General features: G+C 46.9%; 1 protein-coding gene across 1 annotated transcript in view; it reads left to right on the top strand.

Moving 5' to 3' along the window:
• Positions 1–18,198, top strand: part of Slc16a10 (solute carrier family 16 member 10) — a 105,921-nt gene extending 87,723 nt beyond the window's left edge. Inside the window, exons 4-6 of the mRNA XM_032889139.1 lie at positions 2,025–2,168; positions 13,718–13,946; positions 17,004–18,198. Of these exons, the coding sequence (XP_032745030.1) occupies positions 2,025–2,168; positions 13,718–13,946; positions 17,004–17,236 (606 nt within the window). The 3' untranslated portion in view covers positions 17,237–18,198. The remainder of the gene's footprint in view (positions 1–2,024; positions 2,169–13,717; positions 13,947–17,003) is intronic.
• Positions 18,199–24,164: the final 5,966 nt, after the last annotated feature.

Here is a 24,164-nt window from a genome sequence, read left to right as displayed (position 1 = left end):
AGCTCCTGTTTGGCTTAGGTAGCATTGGATCTCACCGTCTTCTAGATTAAAGCCGGGTGCTAGCATTTCTATACAAGACCCAGATTTTATATTTCTTCCAAATTTTAATTTTTTTTTTTAAATAAAAGAAGTGTGGGAGGAAGAACCCATGATGTAGGTGGTAACAACTCCTGGAAGTCTGCCTTTCTCTACATACATCTGCTTCATTCCTCACAAGCTCAGTAGACATTCAAGCCAAGGGTCAGGGGTTAACGAGCACACATAGACCAGTGGCAGATCATGAAGAGCTTTGACCAGCAGACGGGAATATAGAACGTAGACTGTAACAAGCAGCTTCCAAGGACAGAAATGGTGAGATTAAAGTCCTATTTAGGAAGACAATTCTGCAGCAGTATAAAACAGAGAAGTTGGGGTTGGGGATTTAGCTCATTGGTAGAGCACTTGCCTAGGAAGCCCAAGGCCCTGCGTTCGGTCCCCAGCTCCAAAAAAAATAACCAAAAAAAAAAAAAAACAAAAAAACAGAGAAGTTTAAAACTTATCAATTCTTACTTCTTAATTCAAAATTTTAATTATATGTGCGTGTGTGCATATGTGTGTGTGTGTGCGTGTGCGTGTGCGTGTGTGTGTTTTGCCTGCATGTATGTCTGTGTGCTCTGTACATGCCTATAGGGGTCAGAAGGGGGTGTCAGTCACCCCGGACTAGAGTTAGACACAGCTGTGAGCCGCCATGTGGGTGCTGGAAATTTAACCCAGGTTCTCTGAAAGAGTGCCCAGTGCTCTTAACTGCTGAACCATCTCTCCAGCCCCAATTACCAATTTTTAATGAGAAATGAGAGCTACCACTTCCCCACTGCCACATTAGTTACTTGGGCCATTGAGCTTGGTAGGAAATTTGCTTACGTCTCTTAGGACTCCAGGGGATGCCTACCATATAAGGGGCAATGAATGCTTGAGTCAATATGGGAAAGTCAAACAAAATGGCTATCCATGGCTCAGAGGTCTCCATAGACACTATTTTACCAGCCTTTATGAGGAGAGAAAGATCCTTTATTCTACCCCCATCTTCTATTCCAGCACAGCCAATAATCTAAAAGACTCTGTGTAAAAAGGATGGTCAAAATTAACATCTGCTCATTAACTGTATGTAGCCACTCGTTCCAGGTGGCGTTAGTGTTGGCCAAGCCTAGGGTTTCACACACGCTCAGTAGGTGCTTCAGTCGTCCTAACTCTTAAGTACGCATTTGTCTCACTTGGTCCTATAACCACCCTTGAAATAGATACTGTTGCCATTTCCATATTGTAGACCAACTGAGACCCTAAAGCATAACTCAGCCAGGAAGCTTGCTGAGCGAGGACCAGTGCTTGGATCTGGCAGTCCAAGAGACTTGACCACTACAAATTGTTTGTGTGTCTGTATCTACTGGCACGCCACACGGAACTTACACCTCCATGTAGGAGGCTCTGATAGAACATATTGCAAAGGCGTCAGTTTTGTTCTGGTTCCCAGAAGAAATAAAACTCCAAAGATGACCTTTAGCCATCTTCCAGGGGCAAGTAACCTTGCAGGTCTCTAGTCCCCTTTGAGCGCTGGCTTGTCGTTAGTGTGTGCTGATCTGTTTACTAAAATAATAATTGTAGTAATAACTCATCGTTTGAAATTTTGGTCTTCTGAGGCAAGGTCTTGTTACATGATGCAAGCTGCCCGGGATTGTGCTGTGCAGCCGGGGGTGGCCTTGCGTTCTTAATTCTGCCCTAGTCTGCCAAGGGCTGATTACAGCGTGTGCCACCACACTCAGAAAACTCATTCCTTTTATACGGGCTAAATCATGATAGATTTTCTTGATATGTTTTTCTAGATCACAGAATTATCACAGGAGACGCTTTTAAGTATTTCAGTTTTGAAAGGGGGTTGGAGTAACATTATAGAGGGAGACAAACCACATTTGATGTTTAATGGTGCATGTTTCAATCTTGTGAAGTTGCCCCACCATATTCAGCGTAGCTCCCTTTTTCTTGACCTACAGATGAACCATGTAAAGGAAAGGTTTAAAGATGTGAACAACAAGGAGGTGCTCTTCATGTGCATTGGCGTCACTTCAGGGGTTGGACGGCTTCTCTTCGGCCGCATTGCAGACTATTTGCCTGGTGTGAAAAAGGTCTACCTGCAGGTACTTTCTGGGCTCTCTTCCCCTATAGATGGAGTTTACCTGCAGGTCCTCTCTGGGCTCTCCTCCCCTATAGATGGAGTTTACCTGCAGGTCCTCTCTGGGCTCTCCTCCCCTATAGATGGAGTTTACCTGCAGGTCCTCTCTGGGCTCTCCTCCCCCTGAATGGAGGTTACTCCGCGGGCCCCCTCTAGGTTCTCCTTCCCCCATGTATGGAGGTTTACCTTCAGGTCCTCTCTGGCTTCTCCTTCCCCTATAGCTACAGTTTACCTGCAGGTCCTCTCTGGGCCTCCTCCCCATAGATATAGATGGAGTTTACCTGCAGGTCCTCTCTGGGCTCTCCTCCCCTATGGATGGAGGTTTACCTGCAGGTCCTCTCTGGGCTCTCCTCCCCTATAGATGGAGTTTACCTGCAGGTCCTCTCTGGGCTCTCCTCCCCTATGGATGGAGTTTACCTGCAGGTCTCTCTATGGATGGAGTTTACCTGCAGGTCCTCTCTGGGCTCTCCTCCCCTATAGATGGAGTTTACCTGCAGGTCCTCTCTGGGTTCTCCTCCCCTATAGATGGAGTTTACCTGCAGGTCCTCTCTGGGCTCTCCTCCCCTATAGATGGAGTTTACCTGCAGGTCCTCTCTGGGCTCTCCTCCCCTATGGATGGAGTTTACCTGCAGGTCCTCTCTGGGCTCTCCTCCCCTATGGATGGAGGTTTACCTGCAGGTCCTCTCTGGGCTCTCCTCCCCTATAGATGGAGTTTACCTGCAGGTCCTCTCTGGGCTCTCCTCCCCTATGGATGGAGTTTACCTGCAGGTCCTCTCTGGGCTCTCCTCCCCTATAGATGGAGTTTACCTGCAGGTCCTCTCTGGGCTCTCCTCCCCTATAGATGGAGTTTACCTGCAGGTCCTCTCTGGGTTCTCCTCCCCTCTGGATGGAGTTTACCTGCAGGTCCTCTCTGGGTTCTCCTTCCCCTATGGATGGAGTTTACCTGCAGGTCCTCTCTGGGCTCTCCTCCCCTATGGATGGAGTTTACCTGCAGGTCCTCTCTGGGCTCTCCTCCCCTATAGATGGAGTTTACCTGCAGGTCCTCTCTGGGTTCTCCTCCCCTCTGGATGGAGTTTACCTGCAGGTCCTCTCTGGGCTCTCCTTCTCTATAGATGGAGGTTTACCTGCAGGCCCTCTCTGGGCTCTCCTCCCCATGGATGGAGTTTACCTGCAGGTCCCTCCTGGGCTTCCCTCCCCCTATAGATGGCGTTTACCTGCAGGTCCTCTCTGGGTTCTCCTCCCCTATAGATGGAGTTTACCTGCAGGTCCTCTCCTCCTCCCCATAGATGGAGTTTACCCGCAGGTCCCCTCTGGGCCCTCCCCCATAGATGGAGTTTACCTGCAGGTCCTCTCTGGGCCTCCTCCCCATAGATGGAGTTTACCTGCAGGTCCCCTCTGGGCTCTCCTCCCCATGGATGGAGTTTACCTGCAGGTCCTCCTGGGTTCTCCTTCCCCATGGATGGAGGTTTCACCTGCAGGTCCTCTGGGTTCTCCTTCCCCATAGATAGAGTTTACCTGCAGGTCCTCTCTGGGCTCTCCTCCCCCTATAGATAGAGTTTACCTGCAGGTCCTCCCTGGGCTCTCTTCCCCATGGATGGAGGTTTACCTGCAGGTCCCTCTGGGCCTCCTCCCCATAGATATAGATGGAGTTTACCTGCAGGTCCTCTCTGGGCTCTCCTCCCCCTATAGATATAGATGGAGTTTATCTGCAGGTCCTCTCTGGGCTCTCCCCCCCCTATAAATATAGATGGAGTTTACCTGCAGGTCCTCTCTGGGCTCTCCCCCCCTATAGATATAGATGGAGGTTTACCTGAGTCCTCTCTGGGCTCTCCTCCCCTATGGATGGAGTTTACCTGCAGGTCCTCTCTGGGCTCTCCCCCCCTATAGATGGAGGTTTACCTGCAGGTCCTCTCTGGGCTCTCCCCCCCTATAGATATAGATGGAGGTTTACCTGCAGGTCCTCTCTGGGCTCTCCTTCTGCAGCACACTCTGTTCCTGGCTCCTAGTGGTGCACTTGCACTAGCTGTACCCATATGCATGTATGCTGTAAATATGGTAGGTACTTCTAGAATAGAACTTCTGCAGACAGGTATTCTTTCCTTGTTTCTCTTTTTGTTGGTCGAGACAGAGTTTCTCTGTGTAGCACTGGTTTTCCTTTGAACTATAGACCAGGCTGGCCTTGAACTCAGAGATCTGCCTGCTCTTCCTAAGTGCTACATTTAAGAGCCTGCCAGTGTCACCAGCCTGCAGATTCCCGAGGGCAAAGATTGCCTGCTAGGTGTTATGGAGTGTGCTTAACCAGATACTAATTCCAAGGTTATTATCCGCTTGCAGTTGAAGTGAGTCTTTCTTAGCAGAACTCTGCAGCTTGCTAGATGCTGCCCAGCTCAGCACATTCTGTGATCCTTGCTTACTAGTCAAAGGTCCTGGGGGATGTGATAGTACAGTATTGCCACTCAGTGAGATAACAGCTCCCTGGGAAAAGTCTGAATCACTAGTGAGAGTCTAAAGATTATAAAGACACAAGAGCTACTTAAAGAGCCAGGATGTAACTTAGCAATGAAGCTTACCTTGCATGCACATGGCCCTGGCTTGTTCCCCAGCATCACGGAAAAGTGGCTTTCTATAAGTGAGTAGGTGGCTAGGTGGAGAGAGTCAGAGATAAGGAAAGAAGAAAAGAATGTCCTAAGTAGGGAGAACACAGGGTCCATATATATGTGTGCCTGGGAAGCTGGATGCTTGAAAGGCATAAAGGAGGGGTAGGAGGGGGTATAGCTGGAGGGAGGCCAGGTTAGGAAGACATGTATGGGCATGAAAGTTGATGACCTTCCACACAGTGATTCATCCTAGCATGGGGGCGGGGGGTATAGGCAAGAAGATCAACATAAGTTCAAGGCCAGCCTGCTCTACATAGCAAGTTCCAAGCCAGCTGGGACTACACAGCAAGACCCCACTTCAAAAAACTCAACAGAACAGACAAAAGTGAAAGGGGCTGAATGTTCTTTGTCATCTCCCTCAAGCCACTGCAGAGTGTAAGGCAGTGCTGACATGAGCAGTGCTCTATGAAGACCAGCCTGGTGATTGGGAAGGAAAGAATTCAGTGGAGAATGGGGCAGGGGTTGACAGTTACAGAAGGCCACATGTTGAATGGTTCTGTTGATCTAAAATGTCTAGACAAGGCAGATCATTAAGATAAACACATGGTAGTTGGGGTTTGGGGAAGTTGATGGTTTCTTTCAGGGGTAGTGAAAACGGTCTAACCTAAGATACAAGTGTTGGTCTAATAATACACATAAGCCGGGTGGGTTATAGCAGTATTTAGAGGCAGTGACAGACTGCACAGATGTGAAGGGGAAACTGCTGATGGGGTCTAGATAGGAAAAAACCAAGGGAAAGTCATTGGGATCAAGCAGTAAGTCAAAGGAACAGAGAAGGGGTGCCCAATGAAGCCATTTATGCTCTGTACACCTGAGATCTGTTGCTTGGCTAATGGTAGAGATGGTCTCATTATCCCATGAGATTAGCAGTTCAGTATATCCAAAGAGACAAACTATTTGTTTTACCACATTTGTGCATGGAACCTATGAACAGCCAAGTTAAATGCTCAGGTAAAAGTCTGGTGGGACGTGAGCATTCTTGGGCTGCAAGGGAACTGAAAGGAGGTGACCAGGTTGGTAAGAAACATCTGGGAATAGAGTGCTTCTAGGAACACCAGTGACCATCCACATCAGGAACTAGTGAAGTGATTGAAGTAAGAGGTGACCACCAGATGACAAAGTGGGGGTAAGGGGACTGCGTCCAAGGACGGTAAAGGAGAGCTGGAAAGCGAGTCAAGGGTTAATCGTGGGAAGTAGTGTGGCAGGCTCATGAGAGCTGAGACCTGGGAACAGGAAACTGTAGAGTGGGCGGCCACTCCAGATAAAGTCACTCCCCTGAGTCCGCTATAATGTGTGGGTGGTTACGTCACTAACTCTTCTCCTGAGCTGAGTGTTCCACATGCACCATCTCCAGGCCTCGCCCTTCAAGGAGGCTTAGTTCTCTGCTTCCACTTACAGATACGAACTCTTAGGAACGGAGTCTGCCTTGCCGTGGGGTCCAAGCAGGCAGTCTCGGGCCAGTGCCTGTTATGCAGCTGGAAGGAAGTGGAGACAGTGGCTGATGTCCGCTTCCTCCCATCAGTGCTGGGAGTAAAACCAAGGCCTCGTTGGTCTATATGCTCTTTTATAAAATGTGGGGCCAAGTGGGCGTAGAGATGCAGGCCTCAAGTAAGTCCCAGTGCTTGGGAGGCAGAGGGAGGCAGATCCCCAAGTTCAAGGCCGGCCTGGTCTACATTGTAAGTTCTAGGACAGCCAGCTATGTAGAGAGACTCAAAAGGGAAGGGGGCTTTGAAGCAGCTCCATGAGTAAAGCTGTGGGCCTCCAGCCTGATGACCTGAGATCGATGCCCAGGATTCAGGGGAAGGTAGAAGGAAAGAACCGTGCTCTCTCCCAACTTGTCCTCTGACCTCCACATGTTCTGTGCCATTGCAATCCCCTAAACCCTGTACACACGGGCAAGGTAGCTCACACCTACCTGTAAGCCAATACTTATGAGGCGGGATTGCCACAGACACAGGGCCAGCCTGGGCTTCAGACTAAGACTCTGTCTCAAATACTGTGGCAGTATTAATTTATTTTATGATCATCATCCCTCCCTTTATAACACTGCATTGTAGATATACTTATCCAGCATTTCGCTGACCAGCTAGTTCTGTTTGCTAATGTCAAGGTGCCCTCTACTGGACATCTGCTGCACTGCAGACTTTCATTCTGCAAAAATAATACTGAATATTTCCTGTGCTCCTAAGAGCACATTAGCCTAGGTGGAGAGGCACACACAGGACAGGAAGGTCCCTGGGTCCCTAGAACAGGGTCAGAGCTGGGAAAAGCTAGGGGAGACTGGCCTGGAAGAAGGAGGGATGCTGGGAAGGGGTGGAGATCTGTCTTCAGACCCAAGATCAGGTTTTACTTTGTAGAATGTTGGTACAGTTTGCAATAATCTAGGGTTGTTGGCTAACTGGCCCACAATTGTTACACAAACGTCCTGCTCTGCCTTAAACTTGTCTTGAGGGTGAGGAGGAAGCCAGCCATCTTGGAAATTCACCACCTTTATTACCTACATGTGGTCCCTCACCTATCTGCCTGCCTACCAAGGTATTTGTCAAACTCCGAGTCCCTCAAATGGACATCCTGTCCATGTGTCTGGACCCAAATGCCCTGGGCCTCATTGAGTGCAGAATAGACTGAGGGTGGGTGGGTGGGGCTGAAGGGAGTTCATGCCTGTCTTCATGTGTAACTTTCTCTTCCTTTGAAAAAGGTCGAGCCGGTCAGTGCTGTTAAACTCCGCTTTTCACTTTCCTTATCACGAACATTTACATGAAGGCATGGGGTTTACCCAATATCTAATGGAATCTGAGTACTTACCTTTCCCCAGACTGACTCAGAGGCCCTGCAGCCTCACTGAGGCTGGCCCTGCTCTGAATGTGACCTGGAGAAAATCAGACATGTCCCCTCACTCTCTTCCTCTGTGTGAAACACGTCAACAGCACCAAGGCCCTGTATGCTCCAGAAGGTTCCAGTCATTTGGTCACATGGCCTCTATTCCGTCTGGTTAGTGTAGGATGAACAGGACTTAGCTGCTCTCTCCCTTGGTCACAGCCTGGCTTACAGCCTCCTGTAAAGCTCTGGAAACGTTATGTTGACGAAGCATTTTAAGAGCAGCATATGAACCTAACTTTGTCCAGTTGTGAGTCTGCCTCTGAGGATGCCTTGTGTTTGCTCATAAGGAGCTTAGCTTCCGCCGGAGTCCAGTGTCTGCGTAGGATAGGCCAGTGTTGTCTCCCACAACGCTGTGCTTGTGTAATGAGAAACTATTATCTTCCAAACTGGGTTCCGGGATTGACAGATCAATATTTGATCTGTATATCTGATATTTATTTGGAAATGATAAGGAAGTACTGATGTGTGTGGACAATTTATCAAACCTTGACACATGCTTCCTGTGGCCCAGGGATCGCTGCAAAAAGGGCAAATATTTACGTTCTGACCAGCTTAGACATAAACTCTACTGGGAACGAGCGTTTTCCTTATCACCGTAGTTACTGCCGATGCAAAGCACAGCTCTCACCTCAAAAAGAGTAGGTGTTTATTCTGCAGGCAAACATGAGCAACTGTGGTCCCAGAACATAGATTAGGTCACTCCAGGTTCTGTGCTCCAAAGTGGGGACGTTTGGTGAGGTGTGTATAGTAGCAGAACGTTCTTGAAGCATGCTACTTTTCAGATGCGTTAGAAACATGAGGCAGGTAGATTAAAGCTCTAGGCCTCAGGCACCACCTGACGGCATTTGTGGCCATTTGGTTGGTGGTATGGGTTCACTGAAGAGCATTTTACCCAACAGTCACAAAGATATTATTCGCTCACATATAGAAGAAGGCAGGTCATGGCTACCAAAGGGCTAACAGTGGCCCAAGGTAATTTGTTTCTGGACTTGTAACATTCTAAACTCTCCAACATGGTTGAAATTTTAATAAGTTAATTGGCCTTGAATATTTGGTGGGGGATGGGGAGTCAGCTCCTTCCTGAGAACTTTCCCTCAATACAAATAAAGTAAAAGAAACTAGGCATTGTTCTGAAGCGCTCAAGGAATGGGCTGTCTGTATGACTGACCTTAAGGAGTTCAATTCTCAAGGGAAAATAACAAATTTATTTAATTAAACTAATAAATCTTATCCTTTTTCGTTTTATATGTATATTTTCTCTCCATGTAAACCCATGCAGTACAAACATGCCTGGTGCCTGCAGAGGCCTGAGACAGCACCAGATTCCCTGAAACTGGAGTTAGGACGGTTGTGAGTTGCCATGTGAGTCCCGGGGCTAGAACCCAGGTCCTTTGGGAGTGCAGCCAGTGCTCTACCCACTGAGCCATCTCTCAGTTCCAAGTCAGTGAGTCTTACAGAAGGAACGGTAGTACATGTCTGTATTCCTGTACTCAAAATGCTGGGGCAAAGGCATTCCAAGTGTGAGGACAGCCTGGGATATATTGCTACACCAATCTCAAAGGAGCAACGACACTAATCAATCTTGGTCAAATAACTGAGAAAGTTAGTTAATATAGGGTAGCGTGAAAAAGGGACTTGCAGTTCGGTAAAGATTAAAAAATGCTCCAGATGTGAACCTTAAAAATCAAGCAAAAAAAGCTGATCAAAACCAAAAAATTTTAAAAGACAAAAAAGTAGAGAAATTGGGGAAAGCACCCAAATTAAAGAGCCTGGACTTCATTATTAATTCTCCCATGAAAACATTATTAGTAAAACTGAGTGTGTCAAATACTGTATGAGACTGTCAGGTTCCCAGTGCTCATTAGCTGCCTGTGTGCTGTTTAAACTCCAGAGCTGCCCTTCCTGACAGGAATTAGTCCTGAAAAAATCGGGAGAGAAATGAGGCGTGGGTGAATGTCTATTGTAATTGTGGTGAGTGTGTGTGTGTGTGTGTGTGTGTGTGTGTGTGTGTGTGTGTGTGTCTATTGTGATGAGGTGGCTGGAAGTTTGGTTCATGGTTTTACCAGTGAAGGGCATTGAATGAACTAGGCCTGATAGTTCACACCTATAATCCCTAGCACTCAGGAGATTATGAGTTCAAGACCAGCCTGGGTACATGACATGATCTATTTCATCCAAGCCAAGCAAGACAAAAACAATTAACTAGGATAGTTTAGATTTCCTGGAGTTCGTTGGATTGAAAATGTTTCTAAGAATGTCATGTTCCTTTCACAGTTGCAGACAGAAAAAAAGTTTATCTATAACTAGGAATGGTAGGATTTGTGTCTCCCAATCCTTGCTGCTTCTTAAGGAGAGACAAGGTGTTTCTTTAGCTCTCTGTTCTGGGGGCTGGGAAGTCCAGTGTGTACCATTGGTTTCTGGTGTCACTTCTTGGACATCTTAATATAGCAGAGGCATCAATGGCAACAGAACCTGGTTAGCTTTTGGATAAAAATAGCAAGGAGTTATTTTAACTCCTTGGCTACTTGCTACCTTTTGACATTTTGGTTATATTTAGGCTTTTTGTCTCAAGCATCAGAATGTCTTTTGCTTGTTCAGGATCACAGAGAGCCAGAGCCTGGTTGTGTTGGTTGGTTTTAAGTCAACCTGATACAAGCTAGTCATGGGGAAAAGAATTCTCATGCCTCTTTAGATCAGCCTATAGGCACATCAGACGGGAATTCTCATGCCCCTGTAGATCAGCCTATAGGTACATGAGATGGGAATTCTCATGCCTCTGTAGATCAGCCAAAGGCACATCAGACGGGAATTCCCATGCTTCTGTAGATCGGCCTATAGGTACATCGGATGGGAATTCTCATGCCCCTGTAGATTGGCCTTTAGGTACATGAGATGGGAATTCTCATGCCCCTGTAGATCAGCCTATGGATACATGAGATGGGAATTCTCATGCCCCTATAGATCAGCCTATAGGCACATCAGACAGGAATTCCCATGCTTCTGTAGATCGGCCTATAGGCACATTGGATGGGCATTTTCTTGATTAATGATGTGGAAGGGTCCATCTCACTGTGGGCAGTGCCACTTGTGGGCAGGTGGTCCTGGACGTACAAGAAAGCAGACTGAGCAATCAACAGGGAGCAAGCCAGGAAGCAGCATTCTGCTTTCTTTGATGATGGACTGTGGTGAGGAGCGGTAAGCTGACGTAAACCCTCTCCTCCCAAAGCTTGCTCTGGGCCATGGTGTTTTTTCTCAGTAATGGAGACTACAACTCAGACGACCTTTCTCGCTTATCTATCTTGCCCACTACTGGGAAGCCACACCTATGCTTTCACTGATGTTGGGACAGAGAAAAAAGATGTTTCAGTTTTTTAAAAGTGGGAGAATGGGAGATTTTATTCTTTCAGAAAGTGAGTATGAAGCTGTTTGGTGGTACACACTATAATCTCAGCCCTTTGGAGGTAAAGGCTCGAAGGTTGTGTGTTTGAGGCCAGAATATCTATTCTCTCCCCTTTGGTCCCCACTGTACTTTAAATATACAGTTGTGGTAATGTCAAGGCTACACAGTGAACTACCCAGCTTCATGCCACGATGGGGTCAGAAAGGTGACGCAGATTGTGACTGTTTTCAAGTGTTTCTCAGTGCTATGTCAACGGACAAGGTGTGCCACAGCTGGTGAAAGCTGCCATTCCAAAGGGTGTCAGTTATGGTTCTTCAGGAACTGTCCGTGTTTCTGACACAGCTAGCCCCAGAGAGCCCGTGTCCAGTCTCTCAGCACACACCACCGGCCAACATGCCTGTTCTTTTTATGTGGCTGCAGAGCGTCTAAACTCGTGTTTTTATGGAGTTTTACCAACCGAGCTATCCCTGGAGCCTGAAAACTGCCAGTTGTGAATCCCACGCTTTCTCAGACCACGCATCCCTAGAACCCTTAGAGTGTGAGTAGCTTCCCTGATGTGCACCACCAAGCCTGCTGTGCCGATAGGATCTGTCCACTTGACACAAACTGGAGTGCCCTGGGAAGAGGGGAGGCAGTTGAGGAATCGCTTCCATCCATCAGATTAGCTGTGGGCCTGTCTGTGGGGCGTGTTCTGGCTAATGATTGACATAGGAAGGCTCAGCCCACTGTGAGAAGCCATTCCTAGGCAAGCGAGGCGGGCTTGAGCTGACAGAGGGGAGTAAGCCAGGAAGCACCACACGTTCAGCCATCAGCTTTAGTGCCTGCTTCCGCTTCCCACGGGAGTTTCTGCTTGGTTTCCCTTCATATAGGAAACAAGGCTCTCACTCCGTAAAAACAATTTCAAGAGTAGTTTAGTGAAAACGAAGCCATTTTTAGAATACCAGTCTGCAGAGAGGGACGAGAGCGTGAAGAAAGGCAACGTGGTGGTATACCAGTTGGCTTGAGACTGAAGTTTAAAACTCCTGGTCTCGAGAAACCCTGTTCTTGTCTTCCCATCAGCTGTTGGCCCAGGTGCATGATCTCTGTAAACTATCACATCTGGTCCAAAGACTGTATCTATCTATGTGTGCACACACATCTATTTGCAGAGTTTGAGGGAGACTCAGTCACATAGCAGACTCCTGCAGCTTCCCAGCTCTGATCGTTGTAAAACAGGCAGGTAGCACCTCTTGGTTTTCTGTGACTCTTTGAGCTCTGCGTGCACCTCATACCTGGAGTGAAAGCCAAATGAACCCTTTCCTCCCTTGGGCTGCTTTGCTCTTGGTGTTTCTCACAGTGATAGAGAAGCAAATCAGGACAGTTGTATCCTCTAAGCATGCCAGTAGCACGGAAATCAGAAGAGACAGTGCAGTGATGTCCATGGCCTGTCTCTCTCATCTCTGCTTTGCTGCCCTGCTGTCACTGGAGGGCACCTGACAGGACCATCCTGTCCACTCTGAGCTGCTGTGCATGTGGACTAGGCCTGCTCTGTCTATGTGCCTTGGGTGTGTTAAGGTTTCCGAGCACCGCCATCTTTGCAAGTGAGACAAGGACAGCGTTGTACTCACAGCCAAGTGACCCCTGGAGCGAGGTCAGAGAACGGCCTTGGTAAACAGTAGTGTGTGCACAGCTTTCTTCTGACCATCCATTTGGGATTTTCCAAGACTGAAGACAACTTTCAGGAATCGTTTCTTTCCCTTCCCCATGGGGTCTTGGGCCTGGAACTCAGGTTCTCAACCCTGATGACAAGAACCCACGCGTGATTAGCTCTCGCTGGCTTGTTGTTTTCTGTCTGAGGTAGGCTCTCAGTATAACCTCAGGCTAGCCCTAAGCTGTGGATTCTCCATTTCCTGGAGTTCTGAGCATAACCACCAGGCCAGCCACTTACCCGCTTTCGTTATTTCCTCAGAAGTTAGAGATGGTCTGTTCTCTTATACTTTACATGACTATGGCACCATCTAAAATACTTCATTTGTACCCTTTTTATTAAATGTCCTTCTCTCCAGAACCCAAGAGGAAGAATTGACTTGTTCATTGTGTAAACCTCTATATAGCATTAATGCTTACCAGATGTCAGGCAAAACCAGGCGTTTGATTGCATTAACTACCCTAACCCTGAAATACTCTAACCCTTAATGCTAAAGTGCCCAGGTATAAAGTGCAGTATTTACCCATAAAGTGTAATGGGTTTCATGGGTTAAAAAAATAATCAAGTGCTCGAAGAATAAATGAGGCTAACAGAATTGGCCCAGGTGCATGATCTCTCTAAACTTTATAATATCTAATCCAAAGATTTGTTCATATATATGTATACATACATACATATATATACATTTTTAGTCTTTATGTGTATATAAAGTATTCTGACTAAAGAATGCACAGGCTGGGAAGGAAAATCACCACATAAAATGGTTACGTTCTTGTTCCCTAGTGAAAATGGTAAGGAAATGTAAGAGGACCTCGGGGAAGTTGATCCCGTGTTAGCAAGAGGAAGAGGGATTCCTGAAAGCAGCGTTAATGTGACGTCGTCTGTCCTAGGTCCTCTCCTTCTTCTTCATCGGCCTGACGTCCATGATGATTCCCCTGTGCAGCGTCTTCGGAGCCCTCATTGCCCTCTGCCTCATCATGGGTCTCTTCGACGGGTGCTTCATCTCCATCATGGCGCCCATTGCCTTTGAATTAGTTGGTCCTCAGGATGCTTCCCAGGCCATTGGGTTTCTCCTTGGATTCATGTCCATCCCCATGACTGTCGGTCCTCCTGTTGCAGGTAAATATGACAATTCTCCTACCTGTCCACTCTGCATCCTAAACCCCGTTTGCTTGTGAGATACGTTATCGACAGTACTCTGAGCTTTCTTTATCTCGCTCTGCTTGTTTCCTGTTGGGAGTTTTTGATATTGCTGTTGTCATTGTTGCTTGTTTGATGATTTTTCAAGACAGAGTTTCTCTGTATGACCCCTGCTGTTCTAGACCTCACTCTATAGATCAGGCCGGCCTCAAACTCAGAGATCCGCCTGCCTCTGCCTCTTGAGTGCCAGGACTAAAAGGGGTGCACCACCATCTTCTGGCTCCTCTTTTAATAAGACTATCTGTTGACAGTACATTGGAAACATTTGTTGGGGAGCATTCTACAAATGTGTGTGTGTGTTTGTGTATGTGTGTGTGTGTGTATGTGTGGGGTGTGTGTGTGTGCATGGGGGGTCTGTGGGGGGTTCTGTATGTATGTGTATGTGGGGGGTCTCTGTGTATGTATGTGTGTGTGGGGATATATGTGTGTGAATGTGTGTCTGTATGTGTGTATGTGGTGTGTGTGTATATGTGTGTGTATGTGTGTATGTATGTGTATGTGTATGTGCATGTGTGTGGTGTATGTGTGTGTGTGTGTCTGTTTGTGTGTGTGTGGTGTGTTAAGCCCAGGCCCTTGCACATCCTAAGCAAGGACGTGCCACCGAGCTACACTCCCAGCAAACACTCCCTGTTGGGGCATGCTGAGTATTGGACTTGGGCATGGGGTATACCAAATACATACTCTTCCAGTACGCCATGCAATTAGCCCCTACTTCTTCACAGTTCTGTTCGCATGTATGTTAGACAAATGGAAACATGAAAATGAAGATTCTGATAGACTTCCAAGCATTTACTACTTGTACATACATAAGCATACCCATTGTAAAATGGTTGAAGAGAATCACATGTAGTGGAGAGAACTATATTGTCTATCAAAACATAAATATAGAAATAATGCAGTGGTACAGATCTATATTCTCAGTGTTCAGGAGAACTGCAAGTTCAAGGCCAGCCTGGCCTACACAGTGAGTCCCAGGAGAGCTGGGACTGTATATAATATAATAAGATTGACTCCAGTCCGTCCCTAGCCAAAGAGTAAATCCCAAAGTCTACCATGCAATGGAGAGGGGTAGATACTGTTCAGCCATCAAAGTGATAGAGAGGGACACTGATGCCACCGCCAGGCGGGCCAGCATCACAGACATGAAGCGGTCAGGTGCCGCATGGTTCCACCTGTGTGAGCTGCCCGGCATCTCCACAGAGACAGAAACCAGGGTGGTGGTTGCCAGAGACTGGAGAAGGGGCACTCAATAGGGATGGAGTTCTGTCGCTTTTAGCGTGACGGACGCGGGCGTAGCCATGCTGCTCATGAGCATTGCGAGTTTACTCCGTGCCACTGTACCTCAATAGCTGACTTCATGTTAAGCGAGTGCTAGCTTTACAGGTCGCCTAGATGACCGAGTGATCCTTACTTGGGTACCAGTGTGAATTAGATGAGTGTTCATACAGTTAGGATAAAGTCTCAATTATATACAGCTATCTCGTCCGATAGAAGGGGCTCAGGGAAGCTCAGTGAGAGTCACCTTAACTCCTTCTTGTGTCTGGAGCTGATCCAGAATAGAGTTTGCCATCTGGAGTGATACTCCCTGTACGAGAAGCCTCTATTTCTTCCTCTCTTCTCAGGTATAGCTTGTGCACTTAGCTCAGGTTGGGAGAGTTCAGGTCTCCAAGTAAAGAGTGGGAACAGTGTTGCTTCAGCAGGAATAGTAACGGCTTACAGACCCAGCGTAAGGGGCGGGGGCAGCAGGACACTCCTGAAATAGGAAGAACACATAGCAACTGGCCCGGAGAATTACCCTCCCCCATTTCCTCAGTGGCTCAGCGTGGTTATTTATAGGAAAGCCTGTTTATTAGCAGCCACAGGTGCAAGGCTGGTCGCATGTGAGACACTCGGATTCTGAAGGCCGGAATATTGCATATTTAAAGATCCTTGTGTTTTACATCTAGATTCGGGATAGCTGTACTTTCATTTATGTGTGCACGTATTGGCGAGCCACTGGATGCATTCTTAGCTGGGCATTGGCGAAGTAGGACAGGCGTTCAGTTCAGTATGCTCTCTGGATGTTTTAGATAACCTGAGGTGCACAGTAAAAACCCAAACACTAAGAAGATATACAACTTGGAGCCCTGGATTTCTCAGGAGGTTTAGAAGTAAACTAATACTTTTCAGAAGCAGAGCTTAAGAATCCATCAAATGGCAAGCACACACTTCAGGGCTTTCTGTTTATTTTGAGACAGGGCCTCTATGTAGCCTACAACTTGCTGTGTGGACCAGGCTGGCTTCAAACTTCAGTCTCTGCTGGGATTAAAGTCATATGCTGCCTGGCCCGGCCAGACACACATTGTTATAATTCTTCCCAAGGATGGGAAGGTCTCAGTATCCTTCTCAGATATATTCCAAAACCTCTCTTTTGGGCTAGCGAGATTGCTCAGTAGTTAAAAGCACTGGCCGCTTTTCCAAAGGATGCTTTACTTAGAACCCACATGGTGGGCACCTACCCCTAACTCCAGATGCCTTCCTGGATACCAGGTAGGCATTTGGTACACAGACATATATTCAGACGAAACACCCAGACATTAAAAACGTTGAGTCTCTTTTTATCCCAGCTCTTAGATTTATAGCTTTTAGTGTTTTGTATCACAGTTTGAGTAAGATCCTCTTGGGGGCAGATGTTGAGAGAACTTTGACCTGGGTGCCCCACCCACCTTCAACTGAGACAAGGCCGTTGCATCATCTTTAGAGTGGCTTAGCCTCTGATAGGCTGGAGGATGCCAAAGCCTCCTTGTAGTGCTCTCCACAAGTGCTTTGGTATGACCTGTGCTCTGCAGTAAAACTTAAAATCAGAGATCTTTTTCCCCTTCCACATGTCAGAAAATGTTTGCACTTCAAGTCCGTTTTCCGAGCCTGCCATCAGTGTGACTGATCTGGGAGCCAGACTTGTTCCCTCGTTGTGACAGCTGCTGTGTCCTCTTCCAGGGCTGCTCCATGACAAACTGGGCTCCTACGATTTGGCCTTCTACCTCGCTGGGGTCCCTCCGTTCATTGGAGGTGCTGTGCTCTGCTTAATCCCGTGGATTCATAGCAAGAAGCAGAGAGAGATCAGTAAAAACACCGGAGGGGAGAAGATGGAGAAAATGCTGGCGAACCAGAGCTCTCTCCTGTCAAGCTCATCCGGAATCTTCAAAAAGGAATCCGACTCAATTATTTAATGCCATATATACCTCCACCTGACTGGATTTGCTTTTGAATTTTAAGCCAGTTTTCCTTTTATATGAATTGCAGATTTCTTATTTTTTTAAATCATCCTTGGAATAGCACATGGGACATGAAACCTTTATTACTACAAGAACCATTTTCTCTCCCCAAATAGCTTTTGATATTTCCAGGAATCGGGGGGGAAGAGACTGTCGTTACAGGCAAGCATGTTTGGAACTCAAACTTGAGCATTCAAAGCTATCAGTAAGGGGCAGCCCGGGCAGCCTCGGGTGCTGCGGGCTGCAGTGTGTGTTTGCTGCGCTGGGTGGGCTGCAGTGTGTGTTTGCTGCGCTGGGTGGGCTGCAGTTTGGTCCACACTGGAAGCATTTTGCTTTTCCGTTGGTGTCTTTTGTTCCAGTGTGTTACTTTCTACATCATTTTGGAACTTTTTTCAAAATCTAAGCCTGGATCCTACATGATAAGAGGCCAACCTAAGCCTCGAGTCTGTTCAATGATTTAAGCTATGAAATTAGGAGGTTCCTACATGCTGCCGTGTCAGGGGGCCTCCCGGGAGCAGATGCTAATGCTACCACCATGATATGGGCGATAGAAAGGTCCCTCCCATAGGCAGCAATCAGGTGTTTCTTCCACGAACCTCTCTTCCCTTTGGTCTGTAGTGTGTTTTACTCCAGTCGCCAGAAACACCCCACATTTCTGATTTTGTATAAACAATAAAGCGGAGTAGAATGTATAAAAGGTAGCCTGGCAGTTCTAACGGAGTTTCCGACTTCCGGGTTTGTTAGCACTGTGTCCGTGTGCTTTGTTGAGCATGTTGTCAGCTGGTGGAGTGGATGCAGACCGGCGGTGCCGCTGCAGAACTGTTCTGTCCATCAGAAGAACGTCTGATACAAGTAATTGCTTATCTGACTCTGCAACTAATGATTTTAAAATGTTAAATATATTTATAAAAAGCTAATTCCTAAATTTTCCAAGAATTTGTAGCAAAACTTTACATTTGTATGTAGTCTTGTGATGTGCTAGGAGCCTGGGGGTGGTGCTTTCCCGGCTGCCTGCCGTGGGGGTTCACTCACACACACTGACACGGACTCCATTGTAACAGGTGACACAGTCTTTCCGCACGATATCGAGTATGCCCCTCTTCTGTGACTGGAAAATTAACGTGGTATTTATGTGTGTTAGCTCCTTACTAATTCCTTCCCTTCTCCCCCATTTATGTCCCGACTGTAGAAAGCAAGCTATTAGCTTTGAGGACCTAAAATCAAACCAAAGTTGGGCTGTGACCCATATTTATCAAAACAGGAACACACTCTTATATCTTAGAAATTATATGTTAGACTTTAAAGGTAAAAATACAAAGTATACTTAAATCATTAGCCTACATGAGTATTAGTCAGAGTTGAGGGTAGCTTGTTTGTTCCTGTAAAAAGAATGTTATCTTTTCCCAAGCACTTCCAGGATCCTTCAGTTTCTAAGTTATCTGCAAGATGAAACTTAATTCTGTAATCTCACTACTCAGCATTCCCTTTCTGTGGCTTTCAAAAGGCCACCCTCCCTCTCTCCATCTGGAGAGAAGAGAATCCGCACTGTTCTTGTCGGGAGGCAGGGTAGAGGGCTGGAGGGAAGAGGGACTAGGAGTTGAAGGCTGGAAGCTTTTTCTCTTAATTACAGCTCTCTTACCTATGGTCTTGCGAGAGCTCACAGCCTAAATGTTAAGCGTACAAGTTATTTTAATGGGTTTGAATACTTATAATTTATTTATATTTATTTATTGTGAGGTGGAGTCTGAGTAGATCCGACTGACCTTTCAGCTCTATTCTGTTGCTTCAGACCTGTGTTGGGATGCAGGGCTAGGCTGCTGCGTGTGGCAATAATTTTGATTTTGAAAACCCAAGCTGGCATGGATCTCGCTGTGTAGCCCAGGCTAGCCTCAAACTCACAAAGTTCTTTTAGGTGTTTTGAAACAGGCTTGCTGTGTGGCCCAGCAAGGAGTTGGAACCTGAGATTCTCACAGGAGAATACACCACACCCACCTTCAACTACTGCTGATGGTTGCTTTTCTCTGTTAAATTGACCAAGGGCATTGGCAATTTGTTTGCAATAAGTTCTCTTTCAGGAGGGAAAATATTTTAACCATATTGGCCTTTCTTGTTCTTTTCTTTATTGTTTTAGATAAGGTTTACTAAGTAGCCCTGACAGACCTGGAGCTCACAAAGATGTGCCAGCCTCGGCCTCCTGGGCACTGGAATTAAAGGGTCCTCTTCCATGGAGCATGGAGAGAACAATTTGAGCATGGTGGCGTAGTCACCGTCACACCTTTCACCAATGATTTCACCTCGGCTGCCTGAGATGCTTCATCCTTGTTAGTGCCTTCAAAAGCTAAGGCACCGAGGGTCAGCTCCGCAGTAAGAGCCTTTACAGCCCTTAGAGAGCGGCAGTCACATGGTGCCTCTCAACTGCCCGTAACTCCAGTTCCAGGAGATCCCAGTACCCTCCTCTGAGCTCCTGCGTGCACATGAAACACGCACACACACACACACACACACACACACACACACACAAATATTTAAAAGTTAATTAAAAACATACAACTAAGGTAAACAAACCCGCCATTAGAAGACATTAAAGTGAGGTTTATTATTGGGGGGCGGTGGCTACAGAGCAATCTTAGGGCCTGTTCTAATTAAGCTGTGGCACTCTGGAGAACTGTGTGTAGAGCAGGCTAGCCCGGAGCTTACAGCCTTCCTGTCTCTTCTCTTTAGGTGGCTTCTGTTATTGTTGCCTGTTTCTTTTATTTGCTTTTGAGACAGGGTCCCTATGTAGCCTGGGCTGTCCTAGAACTCATTTTGTAGATCAGGCTGGCCTCTCTCACAGAGATCACCTGCCTCTGACTCTTCCTCCCCACTGTGGGATTAATGCTGTGCACTATAATTCCTGGCCTCTGTGTCCCTGTGTGCTGAGTTACAGGGGCAGGGGTTAACACGGGAGAGAGGTGCTGCTTCCCAAGAACAGGGAACACGACAATGAGTTTTGTTCTACACAATGCTTTCACCAAGTCTAACAGCAGCATGGGTGATAACCCAGAAATCCCCAACCTCATTTTTGATGTTTTAAAATAAATCTAATTATAGTACCCTTCAGTGTCAGTGAGTTCTGGGAGAAGACTGCTTCGACCTCAGAGTCAGGAAGCAGCTTGTACATCATAGGGACTCCCAGCATAAAGTAATGTCCAGAAACCATGTTAAGTCTGAGAAACCACTGGGAGCCTGGGAAAGATGATTGTTCTACAGTGTGGAACGTTTGTCTGCATGTCAGTAACTATGGACAACTTTAAGTTATTTTTCAAGGTTTATTTTGCTTATGTATTTGAGGAGGTTCCCACAGAGGCATGTTTGACGTGGGTGCTAGGATCTGAACTCCAGTCCTCTGGTAGAGTAGTGAATGCCTTTTCCCCACTTGGAGACAGGATCTCCCTATGTAGGCCTGGCTAGCCTAGAAATCACTGTGTAGACCAGGCTGGCCTCTTGCTCAAGATAGCTGTTTGCCGCTGCCTTGAGCTGGGGTAAGGCGTATGCCACCACACTTAGTTGCTGTAAGAGCTCTTAACTGATAAGTGTTTAGATCTGTGTGAACACAAGCATTTCTACCGAGGTCTTCCCTACTAGGTGAAGGTGATTTTCATAATGGAGTCTGCACGGCAATAAGAACCCAGGACTTGTTATTTTAGCAGTATAATAATATTTTGACCCCACACAATTCAGGTGCCTTTAAAAATCGGATCAAGGTTGCTATTAAACTTCATATCCCTTTCAGAACATTTTCTTTTGAGTTACGAAAGATTTATTGCTGTGTGTATGGATGTGTGCACCACAGGCATGCAGCGTTTGCAGAGGCCAGGAGGGGGCTTCGCACCCACCACCCGTGCTGGAGGTACAGGGGCTCGAGCCACCCAGGGGACAGAACGCTGGTCCTTGTAGGGCCCTATAGCTGTTGAGCTACCCTCCAGCCCCCAAAGATGTTTTTTTTTTAAATACATGTAACACAATGGGAAAATGTAACACCAACAAAACCACATGTGTATTCTGTACGTCTGAGAAATTTTGCCTGTGAAGTTATTACTGAGTTCAAATACATGGAAGTATCTGATTTTTGCAGACACTTAACGATTTAAGTTTTATTTCCAAGTCCAGCCTTTGTGGTGAACATGACCTCCCAACAGAATAGCTTTAAAGGAAAAGTCCTCTCTCAGTGTATCTAGCGCAGAGTGGGGCGTTTAAAACTACTCACGGGTTAAGGATGTGGCATGCCGTAGGGTGCTCTCCTGACAGGGTCAAAGCCCCAGGCTCACCTCAAGAACAACAGCAAAAAGTGCGTATAGTAGCTTTGAAGTGGATTTAAGGAGACATTTTGAACATTTGAGCTGTTTGTCTTTCAGTCCGTTTTTGGAGTCATTCATTGGTCTTAAATTTTTAGATTTTCATCTTTTAGATTTAACACAGCCTAAAGCTGCTGCGAGTGACAGTGTCCATCTCCTGTCAGGTGCTCTCAGCACCGTGCTGTCACAGCGTCAGATTCCCCTCCCCCAAAAGCCAAATGATGCCCCCAGGAAGTGCATGCAGGTCCCAGGTCCCTCCCAGTCTGCATGCTTCTGTAAGCAGGACCCAGATACCTGGAGGTCCTGGGGCTTAGGTTAACCCTGCTTCCCTTCACACACTATTTTATGAGGAGGAGAAAATTCTTATTCTCATGAGAATCAGAGTGAGCACCACAGCCGCTGTTGACTTTCTAGAAAGACGTGTGCTCGCCGCTGAGGATGATGGGTTTTCTGTTAACTGAGCCATGCGTGCTGGGGCCTCGCTGACTATAATGTCCAGTTCCTCCAACAGCAGGTTCTCGTGAGCGGTTAATGAGAGCGTCAAATGACGGAAGATTACAGGGGCGCCGAGCCGCATCACACCCCACCGCACCGCACCGCACCGCACCGCACCGCACCGCACCGCACCGCACCGCACCCTTCCTTGTGTTGGCTTCTCCCACCAGTCATTCTCACTGAACTATAGCTACAACAGATTGAACTTTGCAGGATCAAGAAAAAGCTTGGGCGTGTAAATATCTCTTGACATCTGGCATTCTTGTCTACTCATTGCCTCCCTCCCCCTTCTTTCCCCCTCCCCCTCCTGCTCTCCCCTCCCCCTTCTCTCCCACGGAAGTTGCCAGCTTACCCCATAACTGTATATAGCTGACTGTGTGAAAAGGTCATGCCGGGTTTGACCAACGTAGGTATTTTCCTAGTTTTGAGAAATCCTGTTTTCTTTTAAAATAATATAATTTATAATTGATTTTTTAAAATGTGATTTATATATTTAATATAGATAACCAAGACCTTTTTAATGAAGAGTGGTTTGTACTTTGGAGAATATAGTCATTTTTACTGTGGGGTAACGTGATATTCTCAGTAAATGCAATAAAATTTTTAGCAAACTCCTGTAAGATCTTGTGACTGTATTTCTGGGGCAGGGGAATTACTGAACTGAACAGTCTGTCTTGAAGAAAAGTAAAGGGTGTTTTATGCTGTGCATCTTTCTAGTGTGTTTGGATATTGCCATTCCTCAGGGGAGGGAATGTCTCTATGTGGTCTAAGAGTTAAAAGCCTTAAGCCTTGAGGAGTATGCCAGGGTCTTGCCCATGCTAAGCCAGCGCTTCACCACTGGCTGCAGCCAGCCCCAGTAGCATGAGGCCTTGTGGATCAGTTCTTTGCCTCTGGGCTAGGTAGGTTTCTGGAACACCAAACCTGCTGGTTCTTCTGGCTTCTGGCCACTGCAGCCCTCCTTTCATCTTCTGAGAGGTGGGATTGCATTAGGGCCTGGTGTTTGACTCACTCCTTTGAGGCTCGTGTGGGCTCCTGCCTAAGCCTGCAGAGTACTAGGATTACAAACACGTGCCACACGCTGGACCGCATAGCTCTGCATTGAACCCCTTCATTCTCTGCCGTCCTTGTTCCTAACTGACATCTCCCTTGACTGCCCCCAGCCTTGTGTTTCCCAGATTAATGACTCAAAGGCGGGACTAAAAGAACACACCAGTTTAATCTATGCCTTTCTTTTCTTCCTCTTTATTTGTGTGTTTCTTTGTACAACGCTGACGATATTATATTCCTTTCTAATACCAGGAGTTCTGGGGAGCGGTGGGCACGCATAAGCAGCAGTCCATGCTTATTTTGCTGCAGATGAGATGGCCTACAGGGGAGTTAAGAAAGCAGTTGGCTCAGCAGAGACCTAGGATCTGTCCCTGGGCTTGGTCACATGGTGAAATCTGGTCTTTGTGGGAGAGGCGCTAACAGATTTGGATGGCTTATATTGGTGTGTAAATTGAGTTCGCAAAGTGATAAGAAGTAAAAGAAATGGGAAAAGGAAAAAGCAGGTGAAGGGACCAAGTCACCAAAAAGGAAAAATGAGGCAAGATTTGTGAGGATCTGGAGTCTCTAAAGAAAAGAAACCCGTAGCCAAATGCAGTGCTTGTGAAACACGGGAATGTTCAAAGCTGATGCAAACGTTCAATGCAGATAAAAATGGTAGAGTTGTTCAGTGAAGACACTAAGTACGTCCCAGCGGTAGAAATTGTTTCTGCATCCAGGGTCCCCTCGGCTGCCGTGTAGCCAGTGGCAGCAGGTAGCCATAGTTCCCGCCAGAAGGCTGCCAAACTCAGGGGTCCTATGTGGGCACAGCAGTGGAAGCATAGACATGCTGTCCTTTGGACCTGTGCTGGTCAGAACCATAGAGAACCCCAGCCCCATCAACCTTGTTGGGGTTGGGGAAGTGCGCGGGAGTCCTGTGGCAAGCACCAAGACTGAAGAGGCAAGATGGATTGTGGAGAATTCCTGTGTGCTGTAGAGGGTTTTCTAACATAGAGCCCTAGTTCACGCTG

The sequence above is a fragment of the Rattus rattus genome, chromosome 18 (genome assembly GCF_011064425.1).
Source record: "Rattus rattus isolate New Zealand chromosome 18, Rrattus_CSIRO_v1, whole genome shotgun sequence".
Classification (NCBI taxonomy): domain Eukaryota; kingdom Metazoa; phylum Chordata; class Mammalia; order Rodentia; family Muridae; genus Rattus; species Rattus rattus.
This window is presented reverse-complemented; position numbering and strand designations above follow the sequence as displayed.